Genomic DNA, 26,415 nt, shown 5'->3' on the forward strand with positions numbered 1-26,415 from the left:
AGTGTTGAGGCCTCATTTAGTTCTATACCTCTTATCTTTAAATCGTTAGAAACCGAGTCTAACCATCGTCGCCTTGGTCTACCTCTACTTCTCTTACCCTCCATAGCAGAGTCCATTATTCTCCTAGGTAACCTATCCTCCTCCATTCGCCTCACATGACTCCACCACCGAAGCCGGTTTATGCGTACAGCTACATCCATCGAGTTCATTCCTAAATTAGCCTTTATCTCCTCATTACGAGTACCCTCCTGCCATTGTTCCCACCTGTTTGTACCAGCAATCATTCTTGCTACTTTCATGTCAGTTACTTCTAACTTATGAATAAGATATCCTGAGTCACCCAGCTTTCGCTCCCGTAAAGCAAAGTTGGTCTGAAAACAGACCGATGTAAAGTTTTTTTCGTCTGGGAGCTCACTTCCTTCTTACAGAATACTGTTGATTGCAGCTGCGAGCTCACTGCATTAGCTTTACGACACCTTGATTCAATTTCACTTACTATATTACCACCCTGGGAGAACACACAACCTAAATACTTGAAATTATCGACCTGTTCTAGCTTTGTATCACCCACCTTACATTCGATTCTGTTGAATTTCTTACCTACTGACATCAATTTAGTCTTCGAGAGGCTAATTTTCATACCATACTCATTGCACCTATTTTCTAGTTCCCAGATATTAGACTGTAGGCTTTCAGCACAATCTGCCATTAGGACCAAATTGTCAGCATAGGCCATACTGCTTACTACATTTCCACCTAATTGAATCCCTCCCTACCATTTTATACCTTTCAGCAGATGATCCATGTAAACTACGAACATCAAAGGTGAAAGATTACAGCCTTGTCTAACCCCTGTAAGTACCCTGAACCAAGAACTCATTCTACCATCAATTCTCACTGAAGCCCAATTGTCAACATAAATGCCTTCAATTGCTTTTAATAATCTGCCTTTAATTCCATAGTCCCCCAGTATGGCGAACATCTTTTCCCTCGGTACCCTGTCATAAGCTTTCTCTAGATCTACAAAACATAAACACAACTGCCTATTCTTCTTGTAGCATTTTTCAATTACCTGGCGCATACTGAAAATCTGATCCTGACAGCCTCTCTGTGGTCTGAAACCACACTGGTTTTCATCCAGCTACCTCTCAACGACTGATCGCACCCTCCCTTCCAAGATGCCAGTGAATACTTCGCCTAGTATACTAATCAATGAGATACCTCGATAGTTGTTGCAATCCTTCCTGTTCCCTTGCTTATAGATAGGTGCAATTACTGCTTTTGTCCAATCTGAACGTACCTTACCAACACTCCATGCTAATTTTACTACTCTATGAATCCATTTCATCCCTGCCTTCCCACTATACTTCACCATTTCAGGTCTAATTTCATCTATTCCTGCTGCCTTGTGACAATGGAGTTTATTTGCCATCCTTTCCACTTCCTCAAGCATAATTTCACCAACATCATTTTCCTCCTCCCCATTTGCTTGGCTGCTCACAACACCACCAGGATGATTTCCTTTTACATTGAGAAGATGTTGAAAATATTCCCTCCACCTCTCCAGTGATTCCCTGGGATCTATTATGAGTTCACCTGAATTACTCAAAACACTGTTCATTTCCTTTTTCCCTCCCTTCCTAAGATTCTTTATTACTGTCCAGAAAGATTTCCCTGCTGCCTGACCTAGCCTTTCCAGGTTATTACCAGAATCTTCCCATGACTCCTTTTTGGATTCAACAACTATTTGTTTCACTCTGTTTCTTTCATCTACGTACAACTCTCTGTCTGCCTCGGCCCTTGTTTGGAGCCATTTTTGATAAGCCTTCTTTTTTCGTTTACAGGCTTCTTTCACTTCATCATTCCACCAAGATGTTCGCCTTTTCCCATCTTTACACACAATTGTTCCTAGGCATTCCCTTGCTGTTTCTACTACAGCATCCCTGTATGCCACCCATTCTCTTTCTATATCCTGAACCTGCTTACTGTCTACTGTTCGAAACTTTAATGAATAATCAATAAATTTAAACACCAAACAAATACAACGCTATCAAATGACAATCCTAAACCAACAGCTTACTTTACCTTCACTTTCGATGAAAACGTCTACTGCATTGCCAACATCTTCAAAAAACATAATTCCAAAATTTCCTTTCGAACTAACAATAGAAACGTGGATGTGATATATAACTCCAAATCTATAAACAGAATTAATATATTTTCAAAATCTGGCACATACAGTTTTAAATGCAACACCTGTGATTCTTCTTACATTGGACAAACTGGATGCAGCTTCAAAATAATATATTCAGAACATGTTAACGCGATAAAATACAATAAATTCTCAGCAATAGGGCAACACATGCAAGACGTAAAACACCATTTCACTATGTTAGACCAAGACATGGAAATCATCAGTACCCTAAATCAAGGCCCTCTTCTTGACATCGCTGAAAATTGTTTAATACAACTTGTTCAATATTTTAATCCTAACCAAAACTGTAACGATTTGTCTGAACATTCTTTTTGACTTCCTTATCTTAGTTTTCAAAAGCTTCAAGTTGGCAAGTAGGCAAACAAACTTCCACGTAATAAACAACATCTTCTCGCGCTACTTGACCGTACAACACCCCCCTCCCCCCGACCCACCTTAAACTACTCCCCTTACTCACTTACCCTCTCCTATCCCCTACCTATATTCAATTTTCGGTTCTTACTTCCTCTTGTAATTCATGACAAGGCTAAATAAAAGTGAGCCTCATAATATTACTTACCTTACCATTTTCACTTTTCTATTTCTTATTTTTAATTTATTTTATTTTCCTTAGATCTCATAAAATCCATATCAGTACTAATAGTCTCATATTCTAAGAGTTTTTATATATACCACTATCCACCTTTTGAAGTAGGCTACTAAAACAAAATATAATTTGTTACCTAACAACAAATTTTATTCCTTGAATAACAACAATTGTGAATTATACTGCATCATTTTTGTAACCTCAAGATCTACAATAAGAGTGCTCAAGAACCTCTACATGAACTTCTATTTTTAATTCAAGAAAAGTGTCTTAAGTGTTACAACTGTGTTGACTTTTTGCCATTTTTGTGTTGGCTGAAGATGACATGGACATATGTCGAAACCGGTCCCGTAACATATTAAATATGTTGCTACATTAATTCGTGCAACAATATTATTGTACTGAATAGGTGGAACATTTTTCTATTTTTAGCATTGTAGCCTAATTATTAGTTCAATACGGATCAGTGATGATGTTTTTAACTTTAAAAGAATGTTGTTCTTCCAATTCCCAAGAAAGGCGGTGCTGACAGGTGTGAAAACTACCGCACCATTAGTTTAGTATCTTATGCCTACAAAATTTTAACACGTACTGTTTACAGAAGAATGGAAAAACAACTTGAAGCTGAGTTGGGGGAAGATCAATTTGGCTTCAGAAGAAATGTAGGAACCCTTAAAGCTATCCTGACTTTACGTCTGATCTTAGAGGATCGAATCAAGAAGGATAAGCCCACGAATGTGGCATTCGTAGATCTAGAGAAGGCATTCGATAATGTTGATTGGACCAAGCTATTTATGATTCTGAAGGTGATTGGTATCACATACCGAGAACGAATAATTATCTATAATCTGTATAAAATCAGTCTGCAGTGTTAAGAATCGAGGGCTTTGAAAAAGGAGCAGCAATCCACAAAGGAGTGAGGCAAGGCTGCAGTTAGTCCCCCCTCCTTTTCAATGTTTACATAGAACAGGCAGTAAAGGAAATCAAAAGAGGAATTTGGAAAAGGAATTACAATCCAAGGAGAGGATATCAAAACCTTGAGATTTGCCGATGATATTGTTTTATCTGAGACTGCAGAAGATCTCAAGAAGTGCTGAATGGTATGGACGAAGTCTTGGGTAAGGAGTACAAGATGAAAATAAATAAGTCCAAAATAAAAGTAATGGAGTACAGTCGAACGAAGGCAGGTGATGCAGGAAATATTAAATTAGGAAATGAAGTCTTAAAGGAAGTAGATGTATATTGTTACTTGGGTAGTAAAATAACTAACGATGGCAGAAGTAAGGAGGACATAAAATGCGGATTAGCACAAGCAAGGAAGAGCTTTCTTAAGAAAAGAAATTTACTCACTTCAAATATTGATAAAGGAATTAGAAAGATGTTTTTGAAGACTTTTGTGTGGATCGTGGCATTGTATGGAAGTGAAACAAGGACGATAACTAGCTCAGAAAGAAAGAGAATAGAAGTTTTTGAAATGTGGTGTTACGGAAGAATGCTGAAGGTGAGATGAATAGATCGAATCACAAATGAAGAGATAATGAATCGAGTTGGCGAGAGGAGATCGATTTGGCTAAATTTGACGAGAAGAGATAGAATGATAGGACAAATCTTAAGACACCCAGGACTTGTTCAGTTGGTTTTTGAAGAAAGTGTAGGTGGTAAGAACGGTAGGGGTAGACCAAGGTATGAATATGACAAGCAGATTAGAGCGGATGTAGGATGCAGTAGTTACGTAGAAATGTTAGCACAGTTAGTGCTGCATCAAACCAGTCTATGGACTGATGACTCAAACGACATTAGCATTGCACCCCCTCTCAAAAAAAAAAAAATAATAATAATAATAATAATAATAATAATAATAATTACACAGGGATTTCGTTCATTAGCATTATTATCATCATCACCGGTAAGCTAAGAGGTTAGAGAACACCATTTTTACCCAAATATGACTTACATCTTTTTTCCTCACTTGACTCGTCGAAAGTTCAACAACGCAAATTAACATGAAGATTTTATACCACAAATTTAAAGACTTCATTTTTATTCCTCTACAGTAACACCGTTCCACTGCACTTTGTTTACGTGTACTCCATTCAGTTGAGAGTCACCATATTGCGCACATGCACATGACAACCTTGCGCACGAAAATAAAACAGACATTGATCGACAGAATATCGACTGTTATACGAGTCGAATTTTGATTGGTGAATCAGAAGATCAAGCGCACTACTATTGGCTACCTGACTACCATACCTAAGCATCGATATTTTCACCATCCAGACGCTTCCGGTTCCGACGACGAGCTTTGACAACGAAGTTTAAAAATCACATGCATAAACCGACAAACCGTTAGTTGATATCTGGCATTCAATCGTACGAAGGATAGAAATTTTAAAGGACTTCAGCAAGAAATGTCGTTTCCTCGAGCAAAAATACAACGATTTAATGATGGAACTAGTAAGTTGTTTTCGCTTCTGTAGATAGGATAGAAAACATTTCACTTTACAATGGAAATGCCTTTTAGCCCGTCTTAATCATTTTCAGATGATAACGCTTTTGTATTTAAGGTCTGATTAAGGACCTCTCATATCCATGTTTTTTAAACGTACTACTTTGGCGCGATGTCCTGGGGAACGTGTAGCGGAATTCGGTTTGTTGCTCCATGCATACCAGCATGGCTTCTATAATGTACATTTTATTATATTCCTACACGCTCTTGAAACAGTCATCGAAATTTGTGAAAGGTTCTTGTAATGTCTATTTTCATTTTAGACTTTAGATGATGCAGTTCTGGAGCATCAAGCTCGACTGAAGTCGCTAACCAACATGATGGACTTATAGGGATGAATTAATATTCCATGGTCATGCATCTGGAAGACTAACTTGAATACCGGTATTACTACTAAAGTACTCTGATTCTTTCCTCTGTAGAACCCCTTGATCTATGATCCCTCTTGAGTTTTATTGACAAAACTCTGACGTTGGGTGCCAGTTAACTGCTGTGATAAATGCTGAGTATGTGTCATAAAAACTATAGATGAATTTGTGTGGAATGTCCAGTACAGTGCTAGTCTGCAAGGTAAAGAGCTGTTGGAGGGTCCTAAACCATGGCCTCCTTCAGGGTAATGTCCTTGCACCAATCCTTTCACTGCATACACAAACTATCATCTTGTATGTCAGGAGAGACGGCACTTTTTGTACGTTGATGAATTTAGAGCACAGTACGAATCATTCGAGGACATAGAATGCCAGATGGAGTAGCTCGGGCAAGCAGTTAGATTTTGTTTATGTGCGTGTCCATTCAAACTTGTATATCAAACTGGATCGCTTCCAGTGAATGGCAGTGGCAATAAGTCATTCATTCTTATGTCCCTGAATGCTTAAGCCAGTTCTTCTGTTATCTTGCTGTAGATCTACTTGGTCTATGTAGTCATCGAATGAAGTACAGTAGATTTTGACACTTCGCCAGTCCGACACACCGAGGCCCAGTCATGTCATTTGCGTTTGCTGTTAATTGAGTGAAATACCTTTTCCTTTTAATGTCTTTTATAAATATTTCTAGCAGTTCACAATTTTAAAATAAATTATAAACTTTTTAAAATAAACTTTTTCCATTAAACACCCAGTAATCCAACATCTAGTGTCAACTGGGGCAAATATGGGACACCATAGCTCCTCACGAGTAGCTTATCTGTAAGCTTAATTAGCGGCAATATATTATGAGTTCATTGAATGGCAGACAAGGACTAAATGACCAAAAGTGACTGTGGTGTGAGAAGCAAAAGTAATGAAAAACTAACACTTATTTTCAGCATTAAAAAATTTGCTTTCTGGTTAAAAATATGTCTAATTTTAGAAAAAACTGTTGTAGATACAAGTAATTTCTTTTAATCCTAATTTAAAGAGCATTGCAGAAATTGCCTCTAAAGCCATGAAGTTGTAGGATCAACATTAAACAAGAAATTCTTTTCATATTCGCACCAATTATGGGACATTCATAGAGTAAAGTCAGGTTATGTTTTGATGGAATTTGAAGCAGCAAGAAAGCAGAAAATCATTGAATGCAGGTATGCATGTGTTTGAATATTCAGGCCAGATGTTGTGACATTAATTAGTCATGTAAATATTAAGAAACTGCCACAACCTAAATTTGTGTGTATTGGGGATCGTATCAGTTATTAATTTAGAGGCCATGGATGCAATGGAGACAAATAGGTCATTGGATTATTTTGATATCTTAGACTATCATAGTAGCCTAATCTTTTACTGGGTGAATTGGCCATGCCGTTGGGGGCGCGCGGCTGTGAGATTGCATCCGGGAGATAGTGGGTTTGAATCCCACTGTTGGCCGCCCTGAAGATGGTTTTCCCATTTTCACACAGGCAAATGCTGGGGCTGTACCTTAAGGCCACAGTCGCTTCCTTCAGATTCCTAGACCTTTCCTATCCCATCATCACATAAGACCTATCTGTGTCAATGCGACGTTAAGCCACTAGCAAAAAAAAATTTGTCCAACTTGCATTTTATTAGGTGCCCTATGGAATTTCACATAGATGATGTGCAGTGAGTGCAAATTTTTATTTGAAGTATTTGATCTCAATGTTGGCTTATATTTTAATTGAGCAATATGTATGGACAGTTATTATTTTAGTAGTAAATAAGTGATTATTGTTGCCTCAAGTATTGGGTAATTTTTAACGGTAAAAATCTGTTAAATTAACGAAAATAGTACAATATTATGCTAAAGGAGTCGTTTAAAAAAATCGGTTACATAATATGAACAGAAAAGGTCTGATGGAGAAGCTAGAAGCTAAAGAAAGAAAAATCCTGAGAAAGATTCTTGGACCAATCAAAGAAAATGGTGAGTACAGGAGACGACACAACAGCGATCTGTACCAGCATATGGAGAGGATAACGGACACGATTCGGAAAAGGATTAATTTTTATGGTGGCCATATAGCACGCATGAACACACAGACAGACCAACAGGATCTTTTCCTACTGTCTTAACAAGAAAACCAAGGGACCCTGGTTTATCGAAGTTGAAAAAGACCTTCAAGAAATAGGAATCACACTCGAAGACATCCAGAAACGTGCTCCTCTCCAGAAAAAGCTCCAGGGATACAAGAGGTTCCAAGAAAGGCCAAAGTTGAAAACAGGCAAGAAGTGGACTGATGAAAGAAGGCTCACAGAACGAGAATGCGTGAGTACTGGGGAAGAATTAAAGCTCAAGGATGCAAACGGTTGAAATAACGTGGTCCACAGCAGGCCGAAACGAAGAAGGAAAAAAAAAACTGTGTCCCTATTTTGCCCCATGCCTGTCCCAACATTGCTCCAAACTAAGGGGTAATGGTGGGACACAGTTTTTGTGGAATTGCTAAACAGTTCTAAGATTTTAATACAAGTCTTCCTGTAAATGAACTGTGGGTATCAAATTACAATAATTTAACATCATGCCAAATTTCCACTTTGATATTTAGAGCCCTAGAATTGGAAAGTTTTCATTTCCATCCCTTAATTATCCTACCTGACTCTATCTTCCAGTAAGCCCCGTCCTATGTGTGTCGGACTAGAGACTACTGTAGATCAAACTAAAGTTGCAAGTTCATCCACTTGTAATATCTGGTTCTGTTCCATCTTATTTTTGGAAAGTTCATAGGAGTTCTTACAAAACATTGACATATTATCTTCTCGATTTCTATCATCTAAGTACATGCTCATCAAATCTATGAATTTTAATTGCTCCAGTTTTGTAAGGCTTTGAGAGATATTTTGTAGCGTCCACATTCTGGAAAGTCAGGGAAAAAATTTTGGCCAGTGAAAGTCATGGAAATAGACAAAAAATTCTGGAAAATCAGGGAAATCTTCCCCAAGGATGGATTTGAGGGGATATTTTTAGGCTCTAGTCTTTTGTAACCCAGGCTATTGTAGCATTTCTTTTTTAAGTATTTTTTCAAAAAAGTACATAACAATTCTACAATTTTTGTTGTGGCCTTGTCATTTCTTTCAACTATTTTTTTTATTTTTTATTTCAGTTCTAGGATGCTTCCTTGAAACTCATGTCAATGGCTAACAAGCAGTGTACATTTAATAAACTTCGGCTAGAAAGTAAAGTGTTTGCCAAACTGAGTGGTTGGTTGAACATATTAATAAATGATGCAGTGTAAAGTGTGTTGTAAATCATTCAAACTTAGTAATATGGGTAAACAAGCAGTCACGTCTCATGCTAAAGGACCTGTTTATACTGTGTAAATTATATGAAAGCTGTCTTCCCAGCCAACAATGTCTTTCTTTTTAAAGAATACCTGTACTCTGGTTACGTGAACGATGTTGAACCACGAAATATCACTGTAATATTTGTCACAAACAAAAGGTAATCATTGATTTACTCAAATAGTCTCAAATCCTAGGTTGATTAAGAAATACCGTTGTTACTAGCAAGAAATATGTATACGTATTTGCTGGCTGTAAATAAGAGTCCATGGTGTTGCATTCCGCTGCTTGTGCCATCTTTTGTTTCGTTCGTGACGTCCAGGGCTGGCACCGATGAATGGGAGTGCTATGTCTGCGATTTTTGTTATCTTTGGCCATATTACTTGGATTCTGCTGCTCGCGCTATCTTTTTTTTTTCCTTTTTTTTTCTTCTTGAGGTCCAGAGCTGGCACCAACGAGATCTCTTTCTAGCGAATTGGAGTGCAGGTATTTTGTTGAAAAATAGCATGATCCCTGGACCAATAAATTGTTTAATGAATCAGTTAATGCACATGAAGTGACAGCCCATCAAATTAAATCGAATGAGAAAAATCAATAAAAAGGACACCAAAGAACTTCAGTGAGCAAAGATATCACAGACGACAGTGTTGGACGGTCGCCCTAACATCTCGCTGCTGACTATAGCCACGCTGCTCGCCATGGAGCTTTTACCCTGCAGCAGCTCTCAGTTGTAGTCTAAAATTCAAAACAGAGGAACTGATAGTTAAGGTGGTTTATATTTTGCATAATTTGATTATAGGTATAGAGGGTATGAACACTTAGACTACGAAGACGTACTTCCAAGAGCTACCCCGTCGAGGAGAAACACAGCTCCAGCTGAAGCATTTGAAGTGCGGAATAAATTCAGAGGTTTTTTTAACGAGTGAGTCGCAGTTCTGTTGGCGAGTGTATCTTACAATAATTTGGTGTACTGAATGTGAAATAAAAAGTGTAAAATGCTTCGCCTGGATTTTTCAGTGCATTTCTACTGCGGGAGTTGATTGAAGAATGAAGCTACAAATGCTTCATTTTGTAATTTAATAGTGTAAAATAAGGGATTATGGAGTATCTCATTGTGACTTTAATTAGGTCTCCTAAACAAAATATGTTTACAGTTTGAAACAAATGACTGCTGAACTTTCCATGAAAAACGAGGTACTTCATATAAATCAGCTGCTTGTAATGATAGAGGTCCCCTAAATGGCGAGAATAAAAGAAAAAAGTTGACGTAATCGTTCCGCATTCTTTTGCTACGTCATTCCATGGTTTGATGATGATGATGATGCTTGTTTAAAGTGGGCTAAGTCATCGGCCCCTGATGGTACGAGATGAGACGAAATGGATTAAAAATAATTAACCCACTGACTAGGATTAGAAAAATGATGAAAATTATTATGAATTTAATATAAGTAGTGGATCTAATTCGCAATGCCTTATTTTCCTCTAAAATTAAAAAGAGTAAAACGTAATAAAACTGAATAAGGCACTGACATATAAGTAAAATAATATATTTAATTCAAATTAAAAGTACACAAAGATAAACACGTAGTCAATAGAAAAAATTAGTTTTCTTGCTATTTGTTTTACGTCGCACCGACACAGATAGGTCTTATGGCGACAATGGGTTAGGAGAGGCCTAGGAATAGGAAGCGGCTGTGGTTTTCATTAAGGTACAGCCCCAGCATTTTCCTGGTGTGAAAATGGGAAACCACGGAAAACCATTTTCAGGGCCGCCGACAGTAGGGTTTGAACCTACTGTCTCCAGGATGCAAGCTCACAGGTACACGCCCCTAATCGCATGGCCAACTCGCCCGGTAGAGTAAAAAATAGTTAACAATAAACCAATAAAAACACAATTAGAAACTTCACTTTTAAACATGATAAAACAAGCCACTCTCCCTCATAAAAACGTAGAAAAAGGTCTACTGGCCGCTCGTCGTCTCGTCACTCCTTTTATCACATATGAACCTCTTCGGGATGCCGCTGATTCCAAATCGCATTGCGTTCGAAGACAGGTTCAGATAGCAAGTGATCACTGAATGTGTGTATAGAGTTCGAAGAGAGGGAGAGCGGGTGACCTTAAAATAACCAATCACAGTCCAAGTTACAAGATAGCCGGCGATGAGCCAGGCTCTAAAATCAAACATTTTTGAGACCATGGATATGGCGAGGATAGCAGCCATGAGCGCAGCTATGAGCCGGGCTCCAAGGTAAAAGCACAGACTGAGATCCATTTGTTTGTTTCATCATCGCCTAACATCGAGCAGCGTGACTTGGCGATGTGCCAGCAGCCAGGCTGCAGCATAAACGTACCCTTAGATGGGTTTATACATGGACTCTCCTTTGCCTTTAGGCAATATTTTGCGAGTCTCAATGGATGGGCTGAATGTTAAGGTCAATTTTATTAAGAAACTTGAAAATCATTTGCAAGTGCTAAATTCCGAGGTTAAATCTCTTGTAGATATAGGCATACAGTGAATCGAGTCATGAAAACTGGGATATCCAACCTTTTTAATTTTTTCAGGTTTCTGCACAATCTTTTCAAAGATAGCCCTGCTTGATTTGCTAAATATACAGACATAACAAGCACCGCATTTCCTTAAAAGTTCACTGCAATAAGATGGTTGGGAAATGGATGCTGTGTTGATCAGGTGACATACCCGTGAAAGAGTGCACTGAAAAAAAAAAAGAAAAAAAACCTTAGAGAAGCTGTGAAGAATCCACTACTTCAGCCAAAAGAAAGTGCTTTTTAGAAGTATTTTGCGAGATGTTGAACCTTTCCTCAGAAGATTTCAAAGTCAGAAACCTGTGGTGCCTATGACTGATTTGTCTTCAAATTTGAAAACTGTTTGGAATATAGACCTAGACTAATTGGAATTCATTATATTTGCCCACATTAGAAACAGGTTAATTGCTTTTGATCTCAAAAGTGCTTTAAATCCACATGAAATGGTATTAGATTGCTGTGGTGAAATATTTTCATTTGAATTACTCTATAAATAAGGTAGTTGTACTTTGTCCTTAGAAATAAGATAAAGGTATATGTTAGGCCTACATGTTATCTTTAACCCTTCAAGTGATATGAGTCACTATAACGGCTCATTTATGCCTTTGTGAAATAATAGTCGTTATCAGCGACTCATTTTTTTAGAGCCGTATTGCTGGGCAACCATTTAATGAATATTGTCGAATTTTGCACTAATCGATAATTCAGTTCATTGGCTATTTCGTGTTGATAACAGTGACAAAAGCCTTTATCATCTGTCCTGTTGCAGAACCAGTAAAAAATATTGGAAAATATTTTTCAATCTTCTCGACATTGCTGTATTTGGTGCATTTGTTTTGTATTCTAAGAACACAGATGAGTCTATAGACCGAGATGAGTTTGTGGACTGCATTGTATTAGCTTTAGTAGATGGAGTTCAGCCTGAATATCCAAGACTCAGCCAACAAGACAAACATTGTCTTCAACATTTACCTGGGTGAAAAGAAAGATTATGCTTAGTTTGTTCAGAAGATCCTGCTATAAGAATAAAGCGAAGCAACTTCTGGTGCCCTAAGTGTAATTCTGACATTAATCATACATGCTACCATAAGTTGAAACATTTCTACAGGCCCATAGTAAAGGGGAAGAAAAAGAACTCTTGCAAGTGACTTGAAGCAAAGAATTATGCCCGAAGAGATGTACATAGTTTGTTTTTTGTTCATAACTTTGTTCTTTAGTTTTACGGTAAATATGTACTCTGACTTTTGTTGCTAACAAAAGGGTGAACATTTTATACATTTACCTTCTGTTCCGTTCTTTTATAGTTTTGAAGATACGTACAGTGAAAGTTGAAACATTATTTTTTTTCTTAAGTGAAAAATTGTAATTTACCCCCATTCCATTTTAATGGAATCAAGCTATGTACTCTATATATTACATAATCAAATTCTCTAGTTTATATTGAACAAAAAGGTATGTAATATATTTTACTGTCATTTTGTATTTTTTATGAATTAAAAAAAAACTTGTACTAAGACGGTACAGTTGCTTATCACTTAAGAGGAACAATGTATTTCATGCAGTTCATGTAAAAATGATGTGGGTTCGGAAGAGGTTTTTACGTATCACTTGAAGGGTTAAACAACTTGGAATATATATATACAAACATATAAAGTGCCCATCAATGTAATTGTTTTTCCATAAATATTTGAAAAAAAAAAAAAGGAAGTGGAGAGACAGTTATTAGGCCAGCTATGGGAATGGTGGAGGCTGAGTTGAATGCAGTTCGTCAATATAAATCTGTCCTTAGAGGTAATAGGAGAAGATTCACTTTCCAGCACTTAAAAGAACATTTTGTAATCCATTGTTTTGGTAACAGAGAATAAAAGATTGTTTTTCAAATATTTAAAATGAGAAGTGCAACATTATGTTGCTAAATAAAGTAGATGTGCATGCTTCTCTGAACTTTCATATTAAATAGAAATTAATGTTATGTTTTTAAGTCCATATATAATTCCATATTTCAATAAAAACAACTAAATATATTTCAATAATTATTAGTACATATAAATCCGTTCCCTGGTAATCAAATATGGTACACTGTAGAGAATACATGCCACTTTGTGAGATGTCGCAAGACATTGATTGCCAGCGCACCTAGCGGGATGGCCTTGAAACTGAGTGTAATAGTAATACCATTCAGCTGATGTAATGTGAAATTTTGTTCTTGGATTTGCATTAAGATTACGAGGGCGTTTTTTTTTTTTTTTTTCTCTTCCCAAGTTCCATTTGTTCCTAAAAGTAAATTGCGTACTGGCAGGAAGCGGGTCTGCGCGTTGTACGATTGCACTGCTCCTTCGCTACAACTGCCGCCAGTGCTGGCTCCAATCCAGTGTTGCCAATTTAGCTTTTTTCAAGCTAAATCTAGCGTATTTAAACAAACGTTTAGGGGCAAAAAGTCGATATTCCTGCTGTAGCCTTTTCCCTGCTAAATCTAGCTTATTTCATCCAACGTGCCTCATGTGACTTGGTGGTGGTATTCCCCCAGTTATGAAGGAAGGTTTCCTATCTCTCTCTCTCTCTCTCTCTCTCTCTCCTTGTGTTTGTTTCTTGCATTATGTCATTGATGTGATAGCAACAGCGGAACTAGCTATCATTGCTTGGACATGGTACGTGAATCACCCCCAGCCCAGCAGGAGCATGGGATGTGCCTTTCCCTGCTAATCCTTATCGCCCGATGACCTCACAAAACTTAAATATATCTGACCAATATCTACTGCTTCGTAAGATTTCCTTTACCTATGTAATGACACACGACTAGATAACCCCTCCCTAATTCTCACAGATGTGAAAATGCAACTCCATATGTGGGTACGTTGTAGAATAGGCCGAAAATGCATGACCATATTTGGTCATGTTCTGAGAGTGCGGGGTGACGTGGCCTGGCTAATTCTAGTGATAGTAGATAACGGCTTTGTTACTCCCTTTGGCTCTTCACTTGCGGTTTGAAACTCTATATAGCTCCACGTGCGGGTTGAATTTGTGCTAGTGAGTGTTCATTTAGCTGAGCAGTATTATTATTATTATTATTATTATTATTATTATTATTATTAATAATAATAATAATAATAAGTTATTATCGTCATCAGTCTACCTATATTTGTGTGAAATGCCTCCAAAATATCAGCAGCATTTTCGGAAAGAGTGGCTTACAGATCCTGCTTTTCGAGAATGGCTTTGAGGTTCCGGGTGACAGAAACAAAGCCAGGTGTAAATTCTGCAAGGGTGTTTTTAATGCAAAACAGTGATTTTGCTCAACATGCTAAAACGAAAAACGTATCACAGCATGTAGTGCATTTAGCTCGTCAAGAAAAGTAGATCAGTTTGTTGCGCCAAGTAGAGATTATGAAAATTTAGGGAATGCTGAAGCGTCTCTCTCACTTTTTGTAGCATGCCATTCGTCGATACTGAGTATTGATGACCTTGGGAAACTGCAAATCAAAATTTAATGACAGTCCAACTGCAGCAAACCTCTAGCTGCATAGGACAAAGTGCAGTGCTTTATTAAATTTTGTTTTGGGTCCTCACTTCGAGAAGCTTTTGCGAGAAGATATAGGCAGTGGGCCTTCTAGTATAATTATTGATGAGTCTAACGACATCAGTGTTACTAATCTTGGGGATAGCAATTCTGTATTTTGGTGTTAAGACTGGAGTAACTTAGTTACCATCTATTATTCACCCTGCGAAAATATCCTTCCTTCTCTGTACCTGCTGCAATAAGTAACCACACACTACTTGAGATCCTTCCCATGCTTTGGCCCCATAATCTTTTCTGGTACAGTATGCATATTTGTTTTATTTAGTTTCCATCACAGAAATGTACTCATAAACATATTCTTTTTAACTTTCCAATATTAAGAATTCTGTTGATTGGCAAAATGCAGTTAATGAATTGAAAATTAGAGGTTCACTAAACGTTAATGCTATAACTTAAATGGTACTTATTTACATATTCTTAGTCAGACTAATGATAAACCTTTCATGCAATCGTTGGGTCTGTACTCTGCAAAAAATTGTATAGACTGTCTTTCCCATCTTTTTGTGGAGAGAAAAAAAGGAAGATATTTATCTTCTGTTTTTTTTTTTGTTGTCTAAAACCAGTCTGCCAAGACTAGCTCAGTGTACACAATTAAAAGTGCATGGTTTGCAGTTAGTTATTTGCTAATTGAACAGAACAAAGAACAATTTAATTCCCTATCCGGTAAGCAGTGCTACAAAAGTTTAGCTTATTTTTTAACTTTTTCTAGTTATGATTTAGCTTTTTCTAACTTATATTGGATGATGGTCTAGCTTATAAAACGAGTATTGTGTTGGCAACACTGTTCCAATCCCTCGGTCGTCGCTGAGCTGCTGGCGAGTAACGATGGCCGCAACGATCAATACTCCCGCTAATTGTGAGTTGCAAAATGTGATTAGTTTCCTTCAAGCTGAAGGATGCGGTGCTGCTGAAATTCATTGCAGGATGAGTGAAGTGTACAGTGAACGCTGTACGAGTGCTGTGAGAAAATGGTGTAGGAAATTTGCCGAAGGTCGAACAGACGTCCATGACGAAGCTGGTCAAGCACGCAAGTCGGTCTCTATTGCATGTGATCTGGGAGACAGAGTTTTACGATTAGTGAACTTTCCACAAAATTTCCAGACATTTCACGGTCTTCCCTGTACAAAATAGTGACCACTGAGCTGTAGGTGGGCCGGCGTAAGGTTGCAGATGACAGCTGTGCACAATGTTGGTCACACTCCAGTGGCGCACGAAGCGATGTTGCCGCTGCAATAACATCTGATTGCACGACACGTGAGTTCTTAAAAACATGGGAGAAATTCTTTTAATATCATCGCGATGGTTCACAATACAAATGAAATGAGCCGACAAAAATCAAACTTTGAGCACATCGATTAAGTTTACAATAAAATATTTAAGCACACAAAATAAGAGATACTACGGAAGTTCTTATTGCGATGTTAGAAAATATGGAAGAAATCGGCCGACAAGAATCTCTCTTTAAATACACCAATATATGTTAGAATAATATACACCCGTGCTAACATAAAAGGTTACAAGTAAAATCTATAACATTTACAAAAATTCAGAAACCTATTTTCATACCTCATTCAAACAGGTAGAGGCTTGATACCCTCCAGATCACCGCTATCACTACCGTCACCTTCGTTGTTATTGTCATCGTCGTCTAGTCACAGTCGCTGTTGATGCCATGTATTGCCATTGCCGAGTTAATGTTGCGACATGGCTAACTTTTTTCCTCCACAAAGCCGCATCCATTCGATCAATACTCTCCCAGAACAGTCCTTCCACTTCAGTAATTGTGAAGAACTTATTAGTGCGTATATAATGCTTTACTTCACCCCATACCCTACCGGTACAAACTCAATGAGGTTGAAGTGACAGTGGTACGGCGGCAACCTAATAACCTTGTATCCTTGTTCCCTCGCTACCTCATTGATTTAGTCATACGCATATGTGCTGGGATATTTCTTTACTGCAGCCGTTCCACTAACAGTTCATTATGGGCGCTTGAAGTAGGGGTCTTGTACATTATTATGGAGTGGTAGGGTGCATTGTCCATAACAATGACAGAAGGAACTTTGAGCTGTAATAATCGTACACGTGTCTTCGAATTGCATTGGCCTGGAAAGAATTAATTCCTGTTACAGGAGATAGCTTAATTAGTTTCTTTCTTGGAGTGCTGTGAAACAAGTCCCTACTATCAGCCCCGTTTCTGCTACTGCTATGTTCCCCAGACCCTTTTTCCTTCTGTTCTTGGAGGCGAACACCTGTCTGAATAACAGTACACTTTGAAAGCCCTAATGTTTGACATATGCGTTCCACAACTTGATCTGCAGGAACAGAGAGACGGCTATACAAGCGTACGAATTTCCACTCCCTCTCATAAAACTCAAGAGTTCTCTGCACTAATTCTAATGCCTGACTTAAGGAGCACTCCACGGAGCAAAGGAATATCACTTCACGTTTCATAACTATGTTGTCGTTTCTGTGACATCGCACTGAATTCGTTAAAATAAAATTTCACAATTATCTCGCAAAGAAAACAAAATTTTCACAAACGCGCAAATCACACCTGACCACGTGCTAGCGACGACAGACGAAACAGCAGTACTTCAACACGGTAGTCAAGCTAGATATAGATGGCACTACTATACTGCCCACATTGCCAACTACAATCAGCTGAAAATAGTTCGTATTTATTTTGTGGCTCGCTTAAACCTTAGAATATTTTTTTTAATTCTCATATTTGTCTAAGCAAATAAGATTATAAGCACTATACGGAATGAAATACGAATTATTAACATGAATAAAAATGCGTAACTGTCTGACATAAAAAGTAGTAGATTGGTGATTCTGATTGACGGGTGACGTTCATTTCATTTTTGTAGTGGTGTCAACATGAATTACATCTGTCAGGTGCAACCTTGTGCTGGCCCACCTATAGAATACCGAAAACTGGGTGCCTGTTGGGTCCCAAAAAGGACAATGCACAACAATGCCAATATGACAAAAAGAACTTCTCCAAAAGTTCAAGTGGGAAGTCTTTGACCACCCACCTTACAGTCCTGACTTAGCACCCATTGACTATCACCTCTTTTGAGAAATGAAGTCGTGGTTAGGTGGACGACGCTTCGCTACCAACAAAGAGCTTCAAGACGCTGTAAGGACCTACCTGAGCTCACTGGCGGCAGACTTCTTTGCAGAGGGCATAGGAAAGCTGGTCTCTCGTTATGACAAATGCCTCCACCTTCATGGTGACTATGTGGAAAAATAAGTAAGAATATACAAATCTTTTGGTGATAAAATAGTCTCGTTATCTCAATACATGTATCATTTATGACCTATCATAACTTGAAAAAGAAACGGCCTTTGTATTTTTTTGAAAATTTCATTCGTCCGGTGACTCAAGTTTTTGTGTTTTCAATCATACAAGCATTGAACCCTGTTTGATAGTTCTGTTTTCAGCTGCAATACCTCTGAACTTGTTCAGCTATCAAAATCATTCTTTTGCTTTCCTCCAAACAGAACCTGGGGTCTTTCTTAACAATAGTTAATTTATTATCTGTGAAAAATGGTTTGTCTTCATAATATATTCAGTTTTATCCATGATTACTGTAAAGTAGTATTGCCTTTATATGCCTTGGTGAACTCTTAAGTTGTCTTTGATTTTTGTTTTAGGTTGTTAAATTGTTTGTTAGCTACTGAGTTGTTATTATTGTTGTCCTGTTGTATGTGAATATTAAGAAATTTGTGTTAATAGGCTATATTATTTGGTGAAGAAAATTAAAACAAAATACATAAAACAAAAATTCTTCTGCATTCCCCACATCTGTGGGCTCGCAAGTGCGAGCTTTGTCGCACATATGGATTTGGCCCTATTTTACGGCCGGACAAAAATTTGAAACGTTAACATTTGATAATCGCTCCACCTCTGTACAATCGATTGCTTGCGTGGGTCGAAGCAAGACCAACTACAATACCTCCGAAGGGAAGTCCACGGTTGTCGATAACTCATTTTTTGATACATTTGGTATATTTAACTTTGCAAACCCTTCACATGTGTACGATATGCTTGCATTCCTGGTATCCATTCTGTGGCTGGTATTACACCCAAGAACCTGCTTGCGCGTCAGTGTCCTTGCCCGACTTCACGCTGTCTGATGTGGCATGCAAAACAGTGCATTCTGTTCTTATTGATATCTCAAAAACTGTCTGTTTATGAAAATACTTCATATTTGAACTTGTACACAGTTGAACGTTTAGACCAGCTGTATGAATTTGTGCCGTTCTATTTAAAAATATGGAGTTAGCATCAATATCTCGGTTATTAATCACCCCATGAGAATACGTAGCGCAGTATTTTACAAGCTCCTAGGTACCATTTACGAATATGAGAACAGAATGTCGATATCTTCAATGGTTTAGAAGTTATTTCTGTGTAACATCTTAGGTTAATAACCCTGTATATACGGGGGGGGGGGCTAGACTAATAGAACATGTCTGATGGAAATAGACATGTTGTTCTTTAGAAAGTGTGAATGAGCTTCAGCTTAGTATATCCAGTTCTGAGATGTGTGAGTTAGAATTCCATTTTGTATTACTAATTGATCAGATTTAATGTTTTAGTACAACTAATGTTTAACATGATCATTACCATTATTTTAAATTGAATTCAAGCTTGCTGGACTAAGTAACTCAGACGGTGGAGCGCTGGCCTCCTGAACCTAACTTGGCAGGTTTTATCTTGGCTCGGTACGGGGGTATTTGAAGGTCCGCATACGTCAGCCTTGTTTTGGTAGATTTACTGGCACGTAAAAACTCCTGCAAGACAAAATTCTGGCACCTCGGCTTCTCCGAAAATGGTAAAAGTAGTTATGACATAAAACCAATAACAGTATTTCATTCAAACTTTCTAATTGGCTTACATTTAATAATGTTTCACAACATTATGTTATGGAAAGAAAGACTAGTTCTTCTAGCATATGACATCAATACAAAAAATGATTAAAACTGAGACAAGGAACAGGGTTTTGTTTTTTAAACTTTTTTAACCCTCTTTTTAACTCTTTTTGCATGCCGTTGAAATGTTCAATTTTGTTAGTATTTAGGATATTTGGGACGTAATAACTGGTGTGGGTAATAATACGAAACAGAAATGGAAGGTCTATGCCACAACATTGTTAAAAAACCAAGGTAAGTTGAGTCAAAATGTTACGTATACTGTTAATATGGATGCAGGTAACAGAGCAGTGGCTGTCATTACTGTCACATTGTTCAGAATGTAAGGATGTGGAAACATTTTCTGAAGTACTGAAAGAGGAAATGGCTGAAATTGAATGGAAACTATGTATCAACACATGCAGCTTGAACCTAATGGATGTGGTACAGTCGACAGGTTTTGGTTGCGACACGTAATGGAGAAACATTTTGCTCTTACAGTACACCATTATGTATCTAAAATCCAATCTGCTTAATTGAGAGAAAGAAAGGGACTCTTGAACAGTTAATTCATTTGCCCTCTTATAAGGAAGGGGACGTGTTGAAATCGGTGTCTATGTATGATTAGTGCCCATTAACACCATGCTACTGTTGCCTTTTATAAGTTTCAAACGTGTATGGTAAAAGATATAAACAGGCTGTCTACATGTCATGAAAGTCCTGTCCATGTTTTCAGGTCATGAAAATTGCAAACGAAGAACTTAAGAAACATGAAGTTGACTAGTACCTACAGCGAATAAACAATGCTGTGCTCCTTTTCATAAATCCATTTATTTTTATAATTATTTCTCCTTATCCAGCTGAGTCGAGTCATTTAGAGTAGTTCCCCACCTTCCTCTCTCCTCCCACTTATTTCTCTTCAATTTTGTTCCTATAGGTATCAGCCCCATGTGGATGTCATCAATGTCTTCTTTTTTCCTCATTTTTATCTTTCCAACTGTTAATTCAACCTTTAACATTGTTATATCATTCTCTCTTTCTGTCTTTTCAAACTGTACCACTATTGTCTCGCACACTTTTTCTCACGTTCAGGTATTTGTCAAAATAGACTTCACATTTTTTCTTTTGGTTATATTAGTAACTCTCATTCTTCATCCTTCAACTTTGTGTATACTCTTCTCTTGCTTCTTACAAGCTCATGTAGCATTGTTTTGCTTCCCTCTATATCCTCTTCTATCTCTAGTGAATTTCTCCCAGCCTTCCTCTTTTCTTCAGTTAATTTTTATGCCTATTTTTTATTTCTTAATATTTCCTTTTATGTTCTTCCTTTTTATCCCTTTTCCATTCTTGCATTGCTTTTATCTTTTCTTACCATTGAGTTGGCTGTGCGGTTAGGGGCGCGTGGCTGTGAGTTTGCATCCAGCAGATAGTGGGTTCGAACCCCACTGTCAAAAACCCTGAAGATGTTTCCTGCAGTTTCCCCATTTTCACACCAGGCAAATGCTGGCTAGGGCTGTATGTTAAGGCCACAGCCGTTTTCTTCCCACTACTTGGCCTTTCCTATCCCATCATTGCCATAAGACCTGTGTGTCGGTGCAATGTAAAGCAAATTGTTGTTTTTTCTGTCACAACTTCCTTCACTGTTTCTTTCCACCATGGTATCTCCTTTTCTTTTACTCTTGCAAATATTCTAACACAGGTTTTCTCTGCACAGTTTATAAATGTATCTTTAAACTTGGGTCCTTCCACCCGTCCAAATTGCATTGATGAAATTTAAATATTTCCTGTACATTTTTATCTTTTAATTTGCACACTTTTATTTTCTTATTTCCTTCATTCTTTCAATTTTTCTCACTCATTATTGCTACCACTAGTGGATGGTGTCCAAATGCTTCTCCCGGTAGAGCCATCCATCTACTGCGACCTCAACTATATTGTGTACTGGATTTGCTATTCTTCCTAAACCACATATTTTTTATGGTTGAAAGTGTAAGACTTATCAATGATGTCAACATATTTTCGAGTGCAAGACTTTTGGATACTGTAAATAATATACACCCTTAATTTAAAATGAATTTAAAATATAGGTAAGTTATTTTTATTGTGTATCATTGAAAGTGCAATATTTTTGTGTAATTATCCTGTTAAATGTATTGCATAATAAATATAAATAAACTAGTTAGAAAGAAAGAATGCTACTGGAGATACTTGTTGACAGTGCCAAAATGTAGAGTTGTGGTCATTCTTTCTAATTCATTATTGTTTGCTTTGAGTCATGAAATATAGGGACATCATTTTATCTATTCGGGGGGATTTTCACTCGTCCGGTCGCCTGCGCTGCAAGCCTGTCTCCTGCCGAGCGCTTGGAAATAATGTGGCCAGTGCACGTTTTTGCACACTATTTCCTGTACTTTGTGAAGGTTTTATGTATATACACATGCTCACGTAAAGAAAATGGCATTGGTACAACATACTGAGCACTAAACACATGAACACATGACTAAACTGAACCTCATGCTGGTAAAACTTTCAGCAGACTGCAATGGATGGGAGCTTGTGACACCAAGAAGCGCATAACGGAAAATTGCTTGGCGGGAGACAAGCTTGCAGCACAGGCAACCGGGCGAGTGAGAATCCCGTGACTAGATAAAATGTGCCTGTATTTTAGGAAATTGTCATGGAAGTTACGAAAGTCATGAAAAATGGTTTGCTGAAATCTGTACACACACTTAATGAAAGATCACACTCCTGAGGTGAAGACATCAGATTGCAACAGTGATGGGGTGTAAAGTGAATATAAGAATGGGAAGAATTTTGTTTCAATATATCACAAGTCCAGTTTCAGCTTAGAGTGTGAATGGAACTTCTTTGCCCTTTGAGAGAATTCTTATGGGGGCATTGAGGGCACAATGAAGAGATCAGGTGCAAATGCTACTTTTCAGATGCATCAAAGGACCAGATTCGAAAAACAAGACTGTTACTTGTATCTATATAAATGGCAGTACCAAAGAGAAAATAATAGGATAGAGATGAAACTTTACATTTCAGTGCCAAGCAAAATGGCAGACTTGTAGTATGTGGCTGTAAAGAGATGGCACAATTTTGTACATTGTTCATTTACCTCATTAACAGATGATGCAGTAATGTACCATCTGGCCATTCTTCCCTCAGCTTGCCCCATGCCTACTCTACTCCTTCTCCCAACACACACATGCCCCTACTGGTGCAGTTCCACTATTTTCATTCCCAGTACATTACAATTCATATACAGTTGAACCTGCTTTATACGTAACTCTGTTCTACGTAATTCGTATTTGTACGTAATTTCCTTTAGGTCCCGGCAAAATATAATTTAAAAGCGTGTTAATTAAACCTTATTTATACATAATCCGTTTATACGTAATTCGCTTTTATACGTATTAAGTGCCAGTGAAATATAACTGAGTTTTGCGTAATTGTAAAGAGAACGTGCTTTTTTAAAGAAACGACTGTATTTACGAAGTTTCCTCATTGCCGGCATAGGCGGAAGTAGAGCGATCGGGTTTCGGTGCTGAAACAGAACACAGAGTTTCGCGGAGTGACATTGTTGACACTTACTTACTGGCGGCTTAACAAAGGCAAGTCCTCTTCGCTCTTCCTCTACCTTCGTCGTTTTTGACACGCCGCCAAAGATTAAGATACATTATAAACAAAGTGGGCGGTTTCGGTGCGGAAACAAAGAAAATACAGTAAATTTATTTGAATATGAGAATTTCTTTCGTGGGAACAACGGTGAAGTAAAATATCCACGGCGCCGGTATCTGGTGTTCACTGTTGAACAATAGTTGTTTGTCATCCAGTTGCTTTTGATTAGCCATGGAGAACAGAGAAAGGAAAAGTTATACAAGAAGTGGACGCTAATCCACACAAAACAAAAACGGAAATTGCTTAGACCGCGCTATGTACACTCATCAGTAAAAGAAAAGCTATTTTGGATGAATTCCTAAAACTGGGTTCAAAATCAGCAAAGTGCAGCCGTCAGCAAGAAGGATGGTAGGCAGATTTCGAGAAATCACTTTTCACATGGTTCCGGCAAAAGCGGGCTGCAGCTCTACCAATTAGTGGCAACATGCTGAAGGCAAAGGCGATAGATTTAGCTAAAATGATGAGTATCTCCGATGATTTCAAGGCTTCATCAGGATGGTTGCAAGGATTTAATGATCATCAAGGAATCACAGGGAGAACAATTTGCGGCGACTCAAAATCTGCGGACGACGTCACTGTGCAACGCTGGAAAGAAGAGGTTCTGCGGGGTATCAGCCTCCAAACATCTACAACTGTGATGAGACCGGCCTATTCTACAATCTCTTTCCTAATAAAACATTAGCTGAAAAAATGACTCATGCCATGGAGGGAAGAAAAAAGTAAAATTCGTGTAACAGTACTTCTCGCCACCAATGCAGATGGATCTGACAAACTTCCTCCACTTGTGAAAGGAAAATCGAAGAATCCGAGGTGTTTTAAGGGTGCGAAAACAAAACCTACGGAATATGAATCCAATGGCACAGTGGTTGAAAAAACTGGACATTAAAATGAAAAAGAAACAGTAGAAGATCCTTCTTATGGATCGATGTGCAGCACATACACCTCAAATCGTTCTGGAGAATGTCGGAGTTGAATTTTTCCCTTCTTACTGTAGCAGTGTTCTACAACCGCTTGATTTGGGTATCATTGCAAATTTCAGAGTGCATTATAGAAAAATGCTGGTTCAACATTCGATAACACTGATTGATGCAGGAAATGAACCTCTCTCCATTAATTTGCTACAAGCCATGGACTTTACTTCGGCTGCCTGGAAGCAGGAGTCATCCTCCACAGCCAGCAACTGTTTCCGCAAAGCTGTTGTCTTACTAGAAGAGGCTGCCTCTAATGATGATTATGGGGACGAAGTTTTGTCTGGCAATGGGCTAACGCTACCGGAAGGCGTAGAAGTCGATACTTTTGTACATTTCGATGACAATCTGGCTGTATGAGGAGAACTACCGGATGAAGAGATTATTGCTGATGTATGCCAACAACGCGGCGGTGATGGACCAGCTACAAGCGATAGTGACGTTGGAGATGGAGATAACAACTTGAATTTTGAAACACCTGAACTGAGTGAAGTGTTAAGTGCAATCGATGTGTGTAGGAGTTACATCAATGCGAAAATTTGTAGTGAAAATGTTTTGAATTCATTACTAAGTTTGCAAAAGGGGGTTTATACTCTTAATGCAAAAAAAGTGAAACAAGCCAAACTATCTGATTTCTTTAAAGCTGGACTAAGTTCAAAATAATATTTTCTGTCTTAATGTGTTTATTATTTGCAACGGTTTGGACATGTAGGTCTATTCCATTGGTTTCTTTTTGAGTAAATATGTGATGTATTGCGTAAGTCTGATTTCTAAGTAATTCTGAGTTACAAGTAGTTTTTTCTCTTCCCCTTGAAATACGTATAAGTCAGGTTCAACTGTATTCCTATTTTCAAAGTAGTTATGTTCTTAAAACCTGTCTCGGAAAGCGTGCTCAGAGGGTTACCGTAATCTGCAGTCAAAATCATTCAAGAAAGAAATCTATGATTATCACTATTGGTGCATGGAATGTCAGAACATTGCTAGACAACAATAACAGGCCAGAGAGAACAGCAGCTGCCATCAGCCATGAGCTGAATAGATATAGTCACCCTGAGTGAAACCAGCTTTGCAGGAGAAGGAAAAATCAAGGCTTCAACAGGCTACACAGTCTTCTGGAAAGGGAAGGAGGAAGCTGAACGTTGCATCCATGGTGTTGGTTTTGCAGTAAGGACAAAATTGGCGAATGATAGACTCTCTCCCATTGCAGTTTGTTACATTCACGCTCCAGTTAAGTCATCAGATTTTCCAGATGTGTATTTGTAATTATTATTGTATTTTAATTATTTTTTGAAATGATCATGTGATTGTTTAATGAGCATTGGCAAATCAATTAATGTAATTTATGGAGCTTGAGTTATTGTGGTCTACTGATGTTAATATTATGTCAGTGCACTGATTTGAGGCAGCTTCCCATATCCCCCTATCCTGTGCTAACCTTTTCATTTGTATGTAACCACATCTACTATGTTGTCTGTGTGCCTTGATCTACCCCTACCATTCCCTCAAAAACTAAAGAAGTTTGGTTTTTTAAGATGTATCCTATTATTCTCCCCTTCTGGTCAAATTTTGCCAAATCATTCTCCTCTCACCAATTCAATTTAGCTTATCTTCATTCATGATTAAATCTACTCATCTCACCTTCAGCATTCTGTAACACATTTCTAAAGCTTCTGTTCTCTTTCTGAGCTAGTTATTGTCCATGTT

The 26,415-nt window shown here is 37.9% G+C and overlaps 2 protein-coding genes across 2 annotated transcripts in view; one reads left to right on the forward strand and one right to left on the reverse strand.

Annotated features, from left to right (window-relative positions):
- The window catches only part of Ostgamma (oligosaccharide transferase gamma subunit), a 115,665-nt gene extending 110,728 nt beyond the window's left edge, over window positions 1–4,937 (reverse strand). The window contains exon 1 of the mRNA XM_067135933.2: window positions 4,756–4,937. Coding sequence (XP_066992034.2) covers window positions 4,756–4,839 — 84 coding nt within the window. The 5' untranslated portion in view covers window positions 4,840–4,937. The remainder of the gene's footprint in view (window positions 1–4,755) is intronic.
- A 206-nt stretch (window positions 4,938–5,143) lies between these two features.
- LOC136857335 (hyaluronan mediated motility receptor) overlaps window positions 5,144–26,415 on the forward strand; it is an 86,568-nt gene continuing 65,296 nt past the window's right edge. The window contains exon 1 of the mRNA XM_067135934.2: window positions 5,144–5,258. Coding sequence (XP_066992035.2) covers window positions 5,213–5,258 — 46 coding nt within the window. The 5' untranslated portion in view covers window positions 5,144–5,212. The remainder of the gene's footprint in view (window positions 5,259–26,415) is intronic.

This window comes from Anabrus simplex, chromosome 1 (genome assembly GCF_040414725.1).
Source record: "Anabrus simplex isolate iqAnaSimp1 chromosome 1, ASM4041472v1, whole genome shotgun sequence".
Classification (NCBI taxonomy): domain Eukaryota; kingdom Metazoa; phylum Arthropoda; class Insecta; order Orthoptera; family Tettigoniidae; genus Anabrus; species Anabrus simplex.